General features: G+C 41.4%; 1 protein-coding gene across 1 annotated transcript; it reads right to left on the bottom strand.

The window, feature by feature from the left end:
- Positions 1–2,608: 2,608 nt before the first annotated feature.
- LOC138901114 (uncharacterized) lies at positions 2,609–10,982 on the bottom strand. The gene is made up of 2 exons (XM_070188849.1): positions 10,835–10,982; positions 2,609–3,351 (listed from the first exon to the last, which is right to left on the bottom strand). The coding sequence occupies exons 1-2, from the start codon at positions 10,980–10,982 to the stop codon at positions 2,609–2,611; spliced, it is 891 nt and encodes a 296-aa protein (XP_070044950.1).
- Between the last annotated feature and the right edge of the window lie 6,482 nt (positions 10,983–17,464).

Here is a 17,464-nt window from a genome sequence, read left to right as displayed (position 1 = left end):
TTGCTCCTTTTCCAACGCATTTTGTGGACATTGATTCAAAGAGAATTTGTCACCTTTAATTATGGGTGCTACTATAGGCTAAAAAATTTTCCTCCCGAATCTTTCTAGAATTCTTTCAATGTAAGCCTTTTGAGACAGTCCAAGTAATCTTTGGGATCTGTCTCTGTGAATCTCTGTGCCAATGACATAAGAGGCTTCACCCATATCCTTCATCTCAAAATTCTGGATAAGGAACTGTTTAGTCTCGTGCAACAATCTCAAATCACTACTTGCAAGCAAAATGTCATCCACATATAAGACTAGAAAAATATATTTTCTCCCACTTATCTTAAGGTATATACACTAATCAATGATGTTCTCCGTAAATCCATATGAAGAAACAACATTATGAAATTTAATATACCATTGGCGGGAAGCATGCTTTAGCCCATAAATGGATTTATTCAACTTGCAAACAAGGTGACTTTTGTCCTTATCACAAAATCCTTCAGGCTGACGCATGTATACCTCCTCTTCAAGATCTCCATTCAGGAAAGTTGATTTCACATCCATTTGATATAACTCTATATCAAAATGAGCTACTAATGCCATGATTATTCTCAATGAATCCTTCTTTGATACCGGAGAGATGGTTTCATGGTAATCAATGCCTTCCCTTTGAGTAAAACCCTTGACTACAAGTCTGGCTTTATATTGTTCGATGTTATCATATGAGTCTCTTTTAGTTTTAAAGACACACTTAGAACCTATGGTAGAGGATCCATTTGGTAATTCGACGAGATCCCGGACTTTATTTTTAGCCATAGATTCTAACTCTTCTTTCATGGCATCATGCCAAAGTATGGAGTTTTATCCACTCATGGCTTGTGAAAACGAGCATGGATCATCTTTTAGTCCAATATCATAATCAGACTCTTAGAGATATACAACATAGTCACTAGAAATTGCTAGTTTTCGAACTCTTGAGGATTTTCTCACTCCCACTGGTTCAGACACTTCTTCAGTGGGTTCAGGTAAAGCGGGTTGATCTTCATGTGGCTCCTCAAGTGATGGTGGCTCTTGAACTTGTTGTTGTTCAAATAATTCATGAGAATTTTTCTGAGCAACATTCAAGTTCCCAATAAATAAAGGTACCACAGGTGGTTCCCTTATTTCTTCCAATTCCACCCTTTGAGTCAAACCACTCCCACTTTCTTTATGTTCCTCAAAAAATTTAGCATTTCTAGCCTCAACAATTTTAGGATAATGAGAAGGACAATAAAATCTAAATCCCTTAGAGATAACCGCATAGCCTATAAAATAACTGCTTATTGTTCTTTCATTCAACTTCTTAAGTTGTGGGTTATAAACTCTCACTTCAGTTGGACATCTCCAAACGTGTAAAAGGTTTAAACTAGGTTTCTACTCTTTCCATAACTCAAAAGGTATCTTGGAGACAACCTTGGATGAAACCCTATTTAAAATATACACAGCAGTTTTTAAGGCTTCACTCCATAAGGATAAAGGTAAACTTGATCTGCTAATCATGCTTCTTACCATGTCTATTAATGTCTGATTCCTTCTTTCTGCCACACCATTTTGTTGTGATATTCCTGGCATGGTATATTGGGCAATTATACCTTCACTTTCAAGGAACTTAGCAAATTGACCCTTAACTTGTCCCTTATCTGTGTACCTACCATAATATTCTCCACCCCTATCAGATCTTACAATTTTGATCTGAGCACTAGTTTGTTTCTCTACTTCTATTTTGTAAACTTTAAAAGCATCAAGGGCTTCTGATTTGTTAAACAGAAAATAGAGAGACATATATCTTAAATATTCATCAATAAATGCGATAAAATATCTCTCACCATTCAAGCAAGGGGTAGGAAAAGTTACACAGATGTTTGTATGTATGATCTCAAGCAATTGAGAACTCCTTTTGGCATATTTAGTTGATTTATTGGTCTGCTTACCCTTTATGCAGTCCATACAAGTCCCAAAGTCAGAAAAATTAAGAGCTTTTAGAATTCCATCATTAACCAACCTTTTGACTCTATCAATAGAGATGTGTCCCAATCTCTTGTGCCAAAGACTTGATGAGTTCTCATTGATAATACATCGCTTAGTGCCAATTTCTTTGTCATGCAAAGTTAAAATATTGCATTCAAATGTGGGGGTCTAGCTCAAGTTTATATAAATTCCCATTCAAATTTTCAAAATCAATAACTTTATTATCTTTTAAAAATTTCACAGAAGGATAATAAAAATTCAAATCATATCCACTAATCGATAGTCTTGAAAGAGAAATTAAATTTCTAAAATATTCTGGAACATAAAAAGTGTTTTCTAAATCTAAGTAAAAACTATCCTTCAAAATGAGCTTATAAGTCCCCACGCCTTCCATATGTGAACGTGTCCTATTGCCAGAATAGACGTATTGTTCACTTCCTATCAACTTCCTCTGAGTTAGAAAGCCCTACATGATTTTGGCAATGTGAATTGTAGCACCAGAATCAATCCACCATGTATTATCAGAAACTTCAGTAAAATTAGATTCATAACATACAAAGATAAAATTACCTTTCTTCTCAAGTCATTTCTTGTATTTCAGGCAATCCTTCTTCTAGTGTCCCTTCTTCTTACAAAAACGGCAAGCATCTTTGTCAAAGGTACTTTTCTTCTTCTTCATGGGAACACTTTTTCCCTTCTTTGCATTTCTCTTACCATGAGTCACCATATTAACACTTTTAGGTGTTTCATGCTTCAACCTCTCTTCTTCTTGAACACACATGGTCAAAAGTTCATTGATTGACCATTTATCCTTATGTGTGTTGTAAGAAATCTTAAACGGATCATATTCTGTATGAAGAGAGTTGAGAATGAAATGCACAAGAAATGGTTCAGACATATCAACCTCAAGGGACTTGAGTTTAGCAGCAATGTCTCTCATCTCCATATTGTGCTCACGCACTGTACGACTTCTCTCAAAAGTCATACTTGAGAGCCTCTTCATAAGAGTGCTGGCCAATGCGTTGCCAGAGCTTACGAATTGTTCATCAATTGCCTTCATGTAATATTTGACCTTATCGCTATTAGGGATAGAACCCCTAATGCTTTGGCTTATGTGGGCTTTTATGAGCATTAAACTTAGGCGGTTAGATCGCTCCCACCGCTCATAATTAGCTTTAGCCTCTGGCAAACTTGATTCCGTGGGAATAGGTGGTTCTTCCACACGGAGTGCCAGATCCAAATTCGAGCACCCTAAAGTGAGAAGGACTTTCTCCTTCCATTCAGCATAATTGTCACCAGAAAGTATTGGAATTCGAGCATTCTCATTAAAAATAGCGGTAGGAAAAGTTGTAAAGACTACAAAATAAGGATAAGCACGCATAAGCTATGAAGTACAATCCATCAAAGGTGAATCGCGTAAAATACTGATTCTAAGTAAATTCTGGACCCTCCTATGGGCAGAGGTTGCAACCTATGCAGAGAATTTACTTTACTTTATTAGACTAGTAAACCAAAATACGCAAAAATTAATACGTACATGTAGGCATAAGATAATTTTCAACTTAAAGATTTACTATCTTATTCTAATTAATCTCACCAAAATAATACCTCCCTGTAGGGCCGGGTTACCACTTTAATAAGATAACCGGACTAAATAGATGTCATTATAATTTTTAATCACTAAATTTTATGTGATTAAATAACTCAATTTCTTTTATATTAAGTACTCAAGATGCTGTGGCCACTCCTAAATACCTTATATAAAAGAAAACTAAAGAATGACATTTAAAGTAATTAACCTTTACAATAACTTAAATAGAATGTTGATTATTCTCAAAATGGGTACACGGGATATAAGCACAAGGCTATATTACCCAAAGGTTAATTCTTATAACTAAAATATTATAAGAACTTAAAACAGCAGTAATGCTATTAAACATATTTCTGTTTAAAACATTTAACTATCCCCTTTCTTATAACTTAAAGACAGAAGCCAAACAAATTTGGCAAAAAGAAGACACATTTTCACAAACCACTATTGTTTAGTGGTTATGTCACGACCCAAACTAATTCCTGTCGTGATGGCGCCAATCGTGGAACTAGGTAAACCGACTCGTTTCCAAAATAAACCGATATTTTTATTTCAAAGATAATTTCAATGTTATTTAACATAAAAACCTTCGTAAAGGAGTTCCAATCAAAATAAAAGTGCAAAAGAAAAAGCTCGACATCGGGGTGTCACTAGTCATGAGCATCTACTATAATCTGTCTAACAATATCAAGGCTAACTCAGCCTGAAAAATAGCTAAATACAACTAGAGAAAGATAAGAGGGAGAAGAGCAGGGGCTGCGATCGCCAAACAACTACCTTGCTATCTCCAAGAAAATCTGCAACCAGAACAATCAATAACCGCTACCGTGTCCAGCTACACCTGAATCTGCACACAAGGTGCAGGGAGTAACGTGAGTACGCCAACTCAGTAAGTAACAACAATAAATAAAGACTGAGCAGTAGTGACGATCAATAAAGCATATAACATTCATATCGGGAAATCTAAGTAAAATACCACATGCTTTTAAAATCAGGGTTTGAATCAAAACATCTCGTTTAAACCCAGTTCCAGTAAAAATCATTTCAACAGTTTTCAAACAGAGAGAAATGCAAAGGTGAGCAAAAATGATGAAATCATAAACAGCCCCTCGGGCAAATCTCACAATCACTCTTGCCACTCGGGCATACCTCACAATCACTCATGTCTCCCAGTCACTCAGCACTCGGCACTCGGCACTCGAACTCAGTAGGTACCTGCGCTCACTGGGGGTGTGTACAGACTCCGTAGGGGCTCCTTCAGCCCAAGCGCTATAATCTGCACGGACAACTCACGTGCTGCACGGACAACTCACGTGCTATAATAATAAAGTATGTTGCATGCGGACAGCCCCGATCCACACTTATCCTCACAAATCAGGCCATCAAACTCACTCAGTCATAAACCTCTCAAGCCCCTCGGGCATTTCAGTAAAACAGGGCATTCGGTCCAAAATATTTATATGCATCAAAATAGAGTCATAAAACTGAGTTATGCGGTAAACAAGTATAAACATGACTGAGTATAGATTTTTCAATCAAAGATAATGAGAGGATAGTAAGAAAATCCTCTAAGGGTCCAAACAGCACTGGCGCAAGGCCCAAACATGGCATTCAGCCCAATTTACAGAAACTCTTTCTAAAACATATAAGTGTCATATAGTTTCAACAAAGTACGCAACTTTACAGTTGATACGGGACGCATCAAGTCACAATCCCCAACAGTGCACGCCCACACGCCCGTCACCTAGCATGTGCGTCACTAAAAATAGTAGAATGATACAAAATCCGGGATTTCGTACCCTCAGGACTAGATTTACAATCGTTACTTACCTCAAACCGGTCAAATCTCTACCCCGCAATGCTCTTGCCTCTGGACTCGGCCTCCAAATGCTCCAAATCTATCCACAATCAGTACAATTCCATCAATATACGCTAATGGAATGAATTCCAAAAGAAAAGCTACAAAATTAGACCAAAATCCGAAATTTGCTCAAACCCGGCCCCCGGACCCACGTCTCAAAATCCGATAAAATTTACAAAACTAGAAATCTCATTAACTCACGAGTCTAACCATACCAAATTCATCAAAATCCGACATCGTTTGGTTCTTCAAATCCTTACATTACTCTCCAAAAATTCCAAGCCCTAATCCCTCATTTTCACTAATTACAATGATTAAACAACGGAAAATCACCATATATATAAGTATTAGGGCTCAAGTAACTTACCTCAACGAAACCCCCTTGATTCCCTCTTCAAAGCTTTCCCAAAAGCTCAAAAAACCGAATAGAAATGGTGAATAATGCACCAAAATGCGCGAAGTGTAAAATATGTACCCTCTGCCCAGGCTTCTCGCACCTGCGGCCATTTTCTCGCACCCGCGCTACCGCACATGCGGTCCAAGGAGCCGTACCTGCGTAACTCACTTACACGCCCAGACTCCGCATCTACGGCAAAACCGTCGCACCTGCGAAGGCGAACCTGCGCGTTTCCTCCACTTCTGCGAAGCCTGCCCAGCATTGCCCTTTTCCGCATCTGCGCCCCAAGTTACGCACCTGCGCACTCCCCACGCGCACCAGCGGCCTCGCACCTGCGACTCTTCCTTCCGCAGGTGCGGAAATAGCAGAATCAGCAGCTCCAGCTGCAAATTCCAACTTCGACAAATCCGTTAACCACCCGGAATCACCCCGAGGCCCTCAGGACCTCAAGCAAAAATACCAACAAGTCATATATCAACATACAAACTTAGTCGAACCTTCGAATCACTCAAAACAACATCCAAACACCAAATTACCCTCGGATTTAAGCCTAAAAACTTCTAGATTTCCAAATTCGGCAACCGATGCCGAAACCAACCAAACCACGCCCGAATGACCAAACATTTTGCACACACATCACAAATTACACTAAAAACCTACTCCAACTTCTGGAATTCCATTCCGACCCCGTTATCAAATTTTCCACTGCCGACCAAAATTGCCAAATTTCCAATTTTGCCAATTCAAGCCTAATTCTACCACGGACCTCCAAATCACATTCCGGACGCACTCCTAAGTCCAAAATAACCTAACGGAGCTAACAGAACCATCAGAATTCAAATCCGAGATTGTTTACACATAGGTCAACATCCAGTTGACTTTTCCAACTTAAGTTTCTACTTAAGAGACTAAGTGTCTCAATTCACTCTGAAACCACTCCGGTCCCAAACCAACTAACCCGATATAACATAATATAGCTGAATAACACAAAAAGAAGTATAAATGGGGAAAATAGGGCTATAACTCTCGAAACAACCGGCCGGGTCGTTACATCCTCCTCCTCTTAAACATTCGTTCGTCCTCGAACGAGTTTAGAAACATACCTGGAGTCTCGAATAGGCGTGGATATCTGCTCCACATCTCCCGCTCAGTATCCCAGGTGGCCTCCTCCATAGGCTAACCTCTCCATTGCACCTTCACTGAAGCTATATCCTTTGACCTCAAACTTCGAACCTGCCGATCCAAAATAGCCACCGGCTCCACATCATAAGTCATATCACCCTCCAACCGAACTGTGCTGAAATCCAAAACATGGGACGGATCTCCAATATACTTCCGGAGCATAAAAACATGAAACACTGGATGCACACTCGACAAGCTGGGTGGCAAGGCAAGCTTATAAGCCACCTCCCCTATCCTCTGAAGCACCTCAAAAGGCCCAATGAACCGGGGGCTCAACTTGCCCCTCTTCCAAAACCTCATAACACCCTTCATGAGTGATACCTTCAGCAAAACCTTCTCCCCAACCATAAAAGACACATCACAGACCTTTCTATCCGCTTAGCTCTTCTTCCTAGACTGCGCCGTGCGAAGCCGCTCCTGAATCAGTTTTACCTTATCTAATGCATCCTGGACCAAATCTGTACCTAAGAGCCTAGCCTCACCCGGGTCAAAACATCCAACCAGAGATCTACACCTCCTCCCATATAAAGCCTCATACGAAGACATCTGAATGCTCGACTCATAACTATTGTTATATGCAAACTCTGCGAGTGGCAGGAACTGGTCCCATGAACCCCCAAAGTCAATGACACAAGCATGCAATATTTCCTCCAATATCTAAATAGTGCGCTCGGACTGCCCGTCCGTCTGAGGGTGAAAAGTTGTGCTCAACTCAACCTGAGTACCCAACTCTCGCTGCACGGCCCTCCAAAACTGCGATCTGAGTACCCCTATCTAAAATGATGGAACTGGGACACCATGCAGGCGAACGATCTCTCGGATGTAAATCTCAGCCAACTGCTCTAAAGAGTAAGAAGTACCAACTGGAATGAAGTGCGCGGACTTGGTCAGCCGATCCATAATAACCCAAATAGCATCGAACTTCCTCGAAGTCCGTGGGAGCCCAACTATAAAGTTCATGGTGATCCGCTCCAACTTCCACTCTGGGATCTCCAATCTCTGAAGCAAGCCACCCGGTCTCTGATTCTCATTCTTAACCTGCTGACAGTTGAGACACTGAGCCACAAACCCAACTATATCCTTCTTCATTCGCCTCCACCAATAGTGCTGCCTCAAATCCTGGTACATCTTTGCGGCACCCGGATGGATGGAATACCGCGAGCTATGGGCCTCCTCAAGAATCAACTCTCAAAGCCCATCTACATTAGGCACACATATCCGGCCCTGCATTCTCAGCACGCCGTCATCACTAATAGTCACATCCCTAGCATCACCTCTCCGAACCCTATCCTGAAGAACGAGCAAGTAGGGGTCATCATACTAACGCTCCCTGATACGGTCATAAAGAGAAGACCTGGAGACCACACAAGCCAATACCCGACTAGGCTCCAAAATATCTAATCTGACAAGATGGCCCGCTAAGGCCTGAACATCCAATGCCAAAGGTCTCTTTGCTGCTGGAAGATATGCTAAACTTCCCAAACTCTCTGCCCGACGACTCAAAGCATCGACCACCACATTGGCCTTCCCTGGATTGTACAAAATAGTGATACTATAGTCCTTAAGAAGCTCCAACCATCTCCGCTGATGCAAATTAAGATCCTTCTGCTTTAACAGATACTGCAGACTTCGGTGATCAGTATAGATCTCACAATGAACCCCATACAAATAATGACGCCAAATCTTCAAGGCGTGAATAATGGCTGCTAACTCAAGATCATGGACAGGATAGTTCTTCTCATGGTTCTTCAACTTGTGCGAGGCATAGGCAATCACCCTACCCTACTGCATCAAACACAACCAATGCCTACGCTCGAGGCATCACAATACATGGTGTAAGAACCTGAAGCTGATGGCAGAACTAACACTGGAGATGTGGTCAAAGTAGTCCTGAGCTTCTGAAAGCTCTCCTCACACTCATCCGACCACCTGAATGGAGTACCTTTTCGGGTTAATTTGGTCAAGGGAGATGCAATAGATGAAAATCCCTCCACAAAGAGACAGTAATAACCCGCCAAACTAAGAAAGCTCCTAATCTCCGTGGCTGAGGACGGTCTAGGCTAATTCTGCACCGCCTCGATCTTCTTCGGATCCACCTGAATACCCTCGCTGGACACTACGTGTCCCAAGAATGCTAGTGAACTGAGCCAAAACTCACACTTGGAGAACTTTGCATAAAGCTTCTCCTCCCTCAATCTCTGTAATACAATCATCAAATGTTGAGCGTGCTCCTCCTAGCTACGAGAGTACACCAGGTTGTCATCAATGAATACAATGATGAATAATTCCAAATAGGGCTGGAATACACTATTCATCAAATGCATGAACGCTGCTAGGGCATTGGTCAGCCCAAAAGACATCACCAGGAACTCATAATGGCCATATCGGGTCCTGAAAGCTGTCTTAAGAATATCTGAATCCCGAATCTTCAGCTGGTGATAACCAGACATCAAATCAATCTTGGAGAACACCCTCGCTCCCTGAAGATAGTTGAATAAATCATCAATACGAGGCAAATGATACTTGTTCTTGACTGTGACCTTGTTCAACTACCTGTAATCAATACACATTCTCATGGAACCATCCTTCTTCTTCACAAATAGAACCGGTGCACCCCAAGGTGACACACTAGGCCAAATAAACCCCTTATCAAGGAGTTCTTGAAGTTGTTCCTTCAATTCCTTCAACTCCGTCGGTGCCATATGATACGGTGGAATAGAAATGAGCTGAGTGCCCGGCACCAAATCAATACCAAAGTCAATATCTCTGTCAGGCGGCATGCCTGACAGGTCTGCAGGAAACACATCCGAAAAATCACGTACGACCGGAATAGAATCAATGATAGGAATCTCTGCACTAACTTCCCTCACAAAAGCCAAATAAGATAGGCAACCCTTCTCAACCATGCGCTGAGCCTTCAAATATGAAATCACCCTTCTTGGCACATAATCTACAGAACCGCTCCACTCAACCCTTGGAATTCCTGGCATAGTCAACGTCACCATCTTAGTGTGACAATCTAGAACAGCATGACATGGAGATAACCAATCCATACCCAATATCACATCAAAGTCGACCATACTGAGTAGTAAAAGGTCCACTTGGGTCTCTAGACCCCCAATAGTCACCACACATGACCGATATACGCGGTCCACAATAATAGTATCGCCCAGAGGAGTAGATACATGAACAGAATAAACTAGAGACTCACGGGGCATATCCAGAAAATGGGCAAAATACGAGGAAACATCTGAATACGTGGAACCAAGGTCAAATAATACTGAGGCATCTCTATGATAAACTGAGACAATACCTGTAATCACAACATCTGAAGCAATAGCATCTGGTCTGGTAGGGAGGGCATAGAAACGGGCCTGGCCACCGCCTGATCTGCCTCTCCTTCTAGGGCGACCCCTAGCTGACTGACCTTCACCCCGAGCTGACTGGGCCGGTGGTGAGGTAACTGGTGCTATAGTCGGAGGCTGACTCCTCTGCTGAGATAGACCTCCATGACGACGAGGACACTACCTCCACATATGCCCAAGCTCCCCATACTCAAAACAACTCCTTGGTGCTGGCGGCGGAAATTGAAGGGAACCTCTAGCACCGAGATAACTAGTAGAAGAACCTGGCATGGAAGAGCCCTGAACAGGTGGAGCATGGGACGAACTCTGAGCTGGAAGGGCACTAAGTGATGAGTGGACCTGATGAGAACTATGAGAACCATGGCCAGATGATGCACCCCGATGAAATGGCCGAGCTGACTGAGTCTGTCTAAAATAACGACCTCTATTGTGCTGGAACTGACCCCCAAAAAGAGCACTGCTGAATCCACCCTGACCACAAGGCCTCTTGGCCTCCCTCTCAACCCTGTCCTGACCGCGAAACATCTCAATCTGTCGAGCAATGTCGACAACCTTATCAAAAGTAGGACCTGAAACCCTCTCTCTGGTCATGAGCAACTGTAGCTGATAAGTGAGACCATCAATAAACCTCATGATCCTCTCCCTGTCCATGGGAACCAACCAGATCGCATGACGGGCAAACTCGGAGAACCGTATCTCATACTGTGTCACAGACATATCACCCTAGCAAAGCCACTCAAACTATCCGTGCAACTCCTCTCTGTGGGATCGAGGCACGAACTTCTCCAAAAAGATCACGGAGAACTGCTGCAAAGTAAGGGGTGTTGCGCCAACTAGCCTACGCCTCTCGTAAGTCTCCCACCATCTGAGTGCAGCCCCAGAAAACTGAAAAGTAGTGAATGAGACCCCACAAGTCTCCAAAATACCAGCAGTGCGGAGTATCCTCTGACACTTGTCTAAAAAGTCCTGAGCATCCTATCTCTCTGTGCCACTGAAAGGTGGTGGCTGAAGTCTCCCAAACCTTTCCAACCTACGCTGATCATCCTCAGGCATGGCAGGAACCACATAATCCTGAGCAACAACAACCGACTGGGCTGGTGGTAGCTCTGGTGTCTGAAGTCCCTGAATAACCTGCTCGGGTGTGCGAGCGACAGGAGTTTGAGTGCCTCCCCTGGCCTGAAGAGTGGTTGCGGCCGTCGAAATAGAGACTGCCTGAGCAAGGCCAGTACACGCTGTCAGAATCTGAGCTAGGGCCTCCTAAAGGCCTGGAACCACAATAGGCACAGGTGGTGCCTGAGCTGGTGCATTAATAACTGGAACTTGGTCCTGATCTGGGACAACCGGTGGATCTGTAGGTACTGCCCCAATTGATGTACGGGCTGCACCTCTGCCCCTACCACGGTCTCTACCATGACCTCGGCCTCTCACGGACCTGGCTGGTGGTACTGGTAGCTGGCCCTCCTGACCGGTACCACGAGTCCTCACCATCTGTGAGAGAATGAAACAATAGATGTTTAGTTACTAGAATCAATAGATTTGCACGACAAGAATTCAAGAATGTGGAGTTTCCTAAAGGTTCTGCAGCCTCCTGAAGATAAGTACATACGTCTCCGTACCGATCCGCAAGACTCTACTAAACCCGCTCATGACTCGTGAGACCTATGTAACCTAGGCTCTTATACCAATCTGTCACGACCCAAACTAACCCCTGTCGTGATGGCGCCTATTGTGGAACTAGGCAAGCCGACTCGCTTTCAAAACAAACTGATATTTTCATTTCAAAGATAATTTCAATGTTATTTAACATAAAAACATTCGTAAAACTACTAGAAGTAATTCCAAAGCTTCAAACTCGTTTATTATGAGTAGTTAGAAGAATTTGAAGCATTTGTTACAAGTTTTAATGATTTAAAGATTGGATTATCAAACTCTAGTTCATTTCATTAATAGTTCATGGAATGAATGGCTCGTTCCCCCATTTACTGCTCAATTTATGCTTTACATTTGTTATGTGACTTGCCGGGGGTAATTGGTTCGGGTCCGGTGAGATTTTGGAATGATTTGGAACACCTAGTTCCAAGGTTTAGAATTTAAATTGAAAAGGTTGATTGGATGTTGACTTATGTGTAACGACCCCGGAGAATTTTGCTAAGGAAATTAAATTAAGATTTTGTGGTACCGAGGTAGATCAATTAGTACAAATGCTTGGACTTTTTGAGTTGAACAATGCACTGTGGAATAAAGAAAAAATTTGTGGCAGAGAAATGCACTTTTGCGGTCCATTATGCCACCGCAGAATCACTCTGCGAACCGCATAATGGCTGCAGAGTAAAGCAGATGAGAGGCAAGATTTGAGGAAATCTGCGGTGCATTATGCGATCGCAGACCTGTCCTACGGTGCATCATGCAGCCGCAGAATAGGTATACAGGCCGCATAATCACCGCAGACCTATCCAGGCAACCCTCGTTTTGGAGCTTCAATTATGCGGTCAGTACGTGTTATGCGAGCGCAGATCTGCGTCGGGGCTTCAATTTTTCTAATTTTTGATCCGGCCCTATTTCGATATATTGATGCAATGGACTCTTTTGGAGCAAAAATCTGATAATTTAGAGAGTGGTGAGAGCATCTTAGAGAGAGAAAGTGAAGACTTAGTCAATTGTTCATCAATTCTTGTTCAAGGTTTGAAGATGTCACGACCCAATATTCTACCTCAGGCATCGTGATGGCACCTAGTCTCTAAGACTAGGTAAGTCGATTTCAATTAAATTTCAAGCCTTTTTTTATAAGTAATCAAAACTAACAGCGGAAACAAATATGAAAATCTCCCAAGACTGGTAACACTGAGTCACGAACACTAACTGAATACATAGAATAATCTCAAGGGTCGAATACTCAATACTGTTTGATTAAAAACTAACAGTACAATAAAATGAAAAGACTCCAAGGGACTGCGACGACCAAGCAGCTCTACTTTGAATCCTTACGATCTTGCTTTAACTCTGTCCAAGTCCGATATCTCCAATACCCGGCTCTGCACAAAAATGTGCAGAAGTGTAGTATGAGTACACCACAGCCAGTACCCAGTAAGTATCAAGACTAACCTCAGTGGAGTAGTGACGAGGTACAGTCAAGACACTCACTAGTCTATTAACCTGTGCAATATAGTATACAAAATAATATGAAACAAATAACAATAATGGCAACACTAATTAACCAGTAATATGCACAGCAGGGCAACAAAAACACCATTAATATTGCTCAACAAATAATAAATATAAATACACCAATTAATTCAAGTCTTTCAAATATAAATCGTTCGCCTATATACTTCTCAAATAATAACCTTTAGGTTATAATACTATCCAATAAATATATTTCGAATATACTCCCTTCAAATAAATATCTTTCAAATATAATTATTTCAAATAGATCTCTTTCAAATATAATTCATTCAAATAAATATCTTTCGAATTTGATTCTTTCAAATAGATATTTTTGAATAATAATCCTTCCAAATAAATATTTTGAATATAATTCTTTCAATTCGAAGTCACCATGTGACACCTCATTTCAAAATCATAATATACGGGTCTCAACTCACTTTCATATTTTCACGTCACCTCGTGCCAAATTTATCTATTACAACTGCATGGACAACTCACATGCCAATATCATCATCATTTAGCCACGACACCTCATGCCCTCATTTCATATCACAAATACACGGATAATTCACATGCCAATATCATTATTATTTACTCACGGCACCTCGTGCCCACATTTCATATCATAATCCGCCTGGCAATAGCCACATGCCCCCAATTTCAACATAAATCAGACTATTACCAATTTACCAACAACAAGACCAATTGCACAAGATATAAAAATAAACACAAGAAAAATCACAACATCACATAAAAATCACCAACGCAACAACTCCACATCATCACATATCATCCCTGACAATAGCCATCTTTATCTCTCTTATAGCCACCCTTATCACTCCTATAATAGCCTTTCTTATCCCTCAGCCCTGACAATATCAATAGCCACCCTTATCTCTCCTATAGCCACCCTTATCACTCCTATAATAGCATCACTTATCCCTCTGCCCTAACAATATCAATAGCCACCCTTATCTCTCCTATAGCCACCCTCATCACTCCGCCCAGATAATATCCCAACACACATAATAACGGTGAAATGCTACCCTTATACCCACATAATATCAACAGTAGAATGCCACCCTTATATCCATAAAATAATAACTAAAATAAAACAATAATTTGCACAGAATATTATCATGACAACATAACAAAAATGAATTAACATCACAGATTGCCCAACGGCCATAACCAAATTTCAAATATATAACAGAATCAATTAATTTTACAACAAATAGCCCAATTCTCCACATGTCACGACCCAAAATTCGATAAAGGTCGTGGTGGCGCCGGACACCACTGTCAGTCAATCCAACACTAAATAGTCAATTAAATTCTCATTTATATTATCTTTGAAATCGTAAATTTAATTCAATCCAACTAGTAAAAGATGAATTTACATAATAGATACAATGTTTTCTAATTTTAAATGAAATTAGAATGCGGACAATTCTTCGCAGGTGCGCATTTCTCCCTTTTGGCCTTGCACCGCACCTGCGGACAATGGCTCGCTCCTGCGCAAACGCAGGTGCGCCTGTCCCTTCGCTCCTGCGCATCCATCCGCTTCTGCGTGCCAATCCTTCGCACATGCGTGTTCGCATGTGCGCTAAAATACTTCGCATCTGCGGTTGCTGGCCAGCTCCTCTCCTTCGCACCTGCGACTAAATTTCGCACATGCGAAACGCGCACCTGCGGCTGCCCATGCGCAGACGCGATCATACCAGAAGCTGGAAGCTTCAGCTCTTCCTCCAAATCCCAAAATTGGTCCGAGGCTCGTCCGGTTAACACTCGGGGCCCCCGGGGCCCTGCCCGAACATACCCATAAGTTTGAAATCATAAAACTGACTCGCTTGAACTCCCAGAACGTGTAAAACAACATCAAAACTAAGAATCATACCCCAAACCAAATTGATTCAACTTGAAATTTTCAAATTCTTCAAATTTACTCCGAACGCGCCGAAATATACTTATACTACTCCGAGTGACACCAAATTTTGCGTGCAAGTCTTAAATCACAATACAGACTTACTCCAACTTCCGGAATTAAATTTTGAACCCGATATCGAAAAGTCCACTCCCAGTCAAACTTCTCAAAAACCTTCAAATTTCTAACTTTAGCCAACTCACTCTAAAATGACCTACGGGCCTCCAAATCCACTTCCGGACGCGCTCCCAATACCAGAATCACCATACGGAGTTATTCCTAGACTCGGAATTCCAAACGGACATTGATAACATCGAAATGCACTTCAACCCATATTTATGGAATTCTTCCAAAATGCTAACTTCCACAATAGGTGCCGAAACGCTCCCGCGGCATCCAAAACCCGATCCGAACATACGCCCAAATCCGAAATCATCATACGAACCTGCTGGAACCTTCAAATCCTGATTCCTAGGCCGTTTACTCTACAATCCAATCTTAGTCAATTCTTCCAACATAAAGCTTTCGAAATGAGAATTTTCTTTCTGATCCAACTCCGAACTTCCCGAAATTCAATTTCGACCATACGCACAAGTCATAATACCTGAAGTGAAGCTGCTCATGGCCTCCAACTGCCGAACGACACGCTAGAGCTCAAAATGATCGGTCGGATCGTTACACCACACAATGCATATAAAATCTCGAATCAACAACAGAGATGGAAAAATAACTCAGCATAGGACAACACCTTTTTTATAAAATGTTTTGGTAAATATACTAACACTTATTCTTAAGCTTATTTAATTAATTATTTGCAGAGGGAAAATTCATAATAAAATTAAATTCCAAGAAATATCAAATCATCAAACTCACGAAATTCACATTAATATATAAGTAAAAATCACATCAAACTGTTATTTAAAAACAAATTCAACAAACACGAATTGAGGCATGGCAAATAGATGATTTAATAAATGCCAATAATTATCCAATTTACTACACAATATGTCTAAGACTTTAACCCAATATATTTTGCACATATAAGCCCGAGTACGTACTCGTCACCTCGCGTACACGGCTTTTTACATTTCACAAATGGCACATAAGACTCGATGCCTAAGGGGTAATTTCCCCACTCGAGGTTAGGCAAGGTACTTACCTTTTTGAAGTTATGCCGATATTCTAAAATCTCCTTCTTGCTTGAATTGACCTCCGGACAGCTCAATCTATCCAAATTAATTGTACAACTTCATTAAAATTCATCGGAAACAAATTCGGATAATAAAACGTCGACTTAAAAATTTATTCCAAAAAGTCAACAAAAGTCAACACGAGGCTTGCTCCTCGGAACCCGACATAATTTTCATGAAATTCGAATACCCATTCCGATACGAGTTCAATTATACCAATTTTATCAAATTACAATAACAACTCGACCTCCAAATCTTATATTTTTCGTTTTTGGAAGGTTTTGCAAAAATCTTGATTTTTTTCATTTAAATCTGAATTAAAGGATGAATATAACCATGGATTTATAAAATATAAACACCTTCGATTATAGGATACTTACTTGAGTTGAAATCATGAAGAAATTCTCAAAATCGCCCAAGAACCGAGCTCCAAGAACTCCAAAACGAAATGGCAAAGTGACTGATTTTTGGTCTTTATGTTTCTACCCAGTTCCGCTTCTCCGAGCATTGTTCACGCTTCTGCGGGCACTGTTCATGCTTCTGCGAGCACTGTTCACACTTCTGTGATCACTGTTCATGCTTCTGTGGAAAAAAAAACCAGTAAGCTGCCAGCTTCGGTTCTGCGTTCTTACTTGCGCTTCTGCGATTGCGCAGGTGTGCAAAAATGTCTGCTTCTGTGAGTTCAAGCCAGCCTCTGTCCAGCTCCCTTTCCAGTTGCTTCTGCGATAATTTCCTTGCTTCTGCAAGGTCGCTTCTGCGATGAAACTTCCGCAGAAGCGAAAGCATCAGCTGCT

The sequence above is a fragment of the Nicotiana tomentosiformis genome, chromosome 11 (assembly GCF_000390325.3).
Source record: "Nicotiana tomentosiformis chromosome 11, ASM39032v3, whole genome shotgun sequence".
NCBI classification, from domain to species: domain Eukaryota; kingdom Viridiplantae; phylum Streptophyta; class Magnoliopsida; order Solanales; family Solanaceae; genus Nicotiana; species Nicotiana tomentosiformis.
This window is presented reverse-complemented; position numbering and strand designations above follow the sequence as displayed.

What these genes read in the sequence shown, in the direction of transcription:
- LOC138901114 (XM_070188849.1), bottom strand. Translation starts at nt 10,982, where the DNA reads ATGACCAGAGAGAGGGTTTCAGGTCCTACTTTTGATAAGGTTGTCGAC. An exon ending in CAGCAGTGCTCTTTTTGGGG is followed by an intron (nt 3,352 to 10,834) that starts GTCAGTTCCAGC and finishes CTTATTTTGTAG; the next exon opens with TCTTTACAACTTTTCCTACC.